Source organism: Octopus bimaculoides, chromosome 19 (genome assembly GCF_001194135.2).
Source record: "Octopus bimaculoides isolate UCB-OBI-ISO-001 chromosome 19, ASM119413v2, whole genome shotgun sequence".
NCBI classification, from domain to species: Eukaryota; Metazoa; Mollusca; class Cephalopoda; order Octopoda; family Octopodidae; genus Octopus; species Octopus bimaculoides.
In genome coordinates this window covers 22,373,213-22,374,667 of record NC_068999.1, presented here as the reverse complement: position 1 = coordinate 22,374,667, position 1,455 = coordinate 22,373,213, and the positions used below count along the sequence as shown (strand labels likewise).

Genomic DNA, 1,455 nt, shown 5'->3' with positions numbered 1-1,455 from the left:
CCAGAACTGAAGTCTTCCTTACTTCCTTACTACAACTGTTGTGAAGGAAGATCCGTCTATGAGGGTTTCTTGGCATCATGTAATGCAGCATTTCCTCAATATGTTGAAGAAATTAAAGGAATATCTGATGGATCAGGTGTGGCTTTTGAAAATCTTTTCCTTTTAAATTGCTTAAATGAAATGTTAATACTTTCAAAGAAATCTACTAATCTTGATGATACTACAGGCTGTACAACTGTATTTATTAATAAACCTGATTTAAAAATATTGGTGCATAATGAAGACTATAGTCCCAATATGGAAGCATATGTCTATATTGTCTCTTGTAAGATTGATGATAACTTCGTGAAGAAGAATGTTGTTCAAGAAGACCAGGAATATATTACAGCCTATTGTTATCCAGGTTTCCTACCTGGAGGAAATTTTGGTTTCAATAATCATGGAATGATTTTTGCATGTAATGGACTTTATCCAACAGAGACATATCGAGAATGCATTCCAAGACGATTCATTGACAGAAGTCTTTTGAGTGTATCCAGTGTTACACAAGCTGTCAAGATTCTAGAGGACAACAGACATGGTGTGGCTTATGGTATTTGTTGCAATATGGCTTCAGTGAAAGACAAAGATAATATGTGGGCTCTTGAAGTAGGACCCAAACATCAACATTATCTTCATACAATTCCACAACAGAATGATCCAAAGAAAGATTGTCATTATATTCATGTTAATACTTACCGACATTTGAACATTGAAGAATTCCCTGCAGTTACATATGGTAGTTCTGCTCACCGTTACAAACGTGCTACAAGCTTGCCTCCTCCACGTTCTGTTTCTGATGTTTGTAACATCCTTGGTGATACAGATTGTAAGGAATATCCAATTTACCGAACTCCAAGACCCACAGATCGTTCTCAAACTCTAGCAACAGCAGTTTTTAATATTTTGGAAAACAAAGTTGATATCCATTTAAAGAATACCAAGGATGATAAAGGACCATCATTTAGTTTACCCCTGAATTTTATTTGATTATTACAGAGTATTTAATAGGTAATACCATTTATTTACCTCATATAAAAGTAGTTACCTAATGCAGCTAAATCATATTTGCATAAATATAAAATATATCTATAATTAATGAAATATTATAAGAAAAATACTGCTTGTGATTCATATTTTTAATAAAAATGTATTTTTGATATTTCAAACATTTCTTCTTTTTGAATTGTAAAATTTTTGGTGTTTTGTTTTCTTCTGTCCAATCACTTATTTGGCTGAACTACTACTATTGATGGAGGCTTATTAACTCATAAAGTCTCTGGAATACTTCGAAAAATAGCCACAGAAAGTCTTGAAGTATCTGAAGAAATTGAAGAAAATTATACATATCTACCAACATGAGAACCCATCGCTTGTGATAGAAATCAATCATCTGGGTAATTTGCAAACAAAGTT

General features: G+C 32.6%; 1 protein-coding gene across 1 annotated transcript in view; it reads left to right on the top strand.

Annotated features, from left to right (window-relative positions):
- Positions 1 to 1,208, top strand: part of LOC106871638 (uncharacterized) — a 3,537-nt gene extending 2,329 nt beyond the window's left edge. Inside the window, exon 2 of the mRNA XM_014918211.2 lies at positions 5 to 1,208. Within this exon, the coding sequence (XP_014773697.1) occupies positions 5 to 1,029 (1,025 nt within the window). The 3' untranslated portion in view covers positions 1,030 to 1,208. The remainder of the gene's footprint in view (positions 1 to 4) is intronic.
- The last annotated feature ends 247 nt before the right edge of the window (positions 1,209 to 1,455 follow it).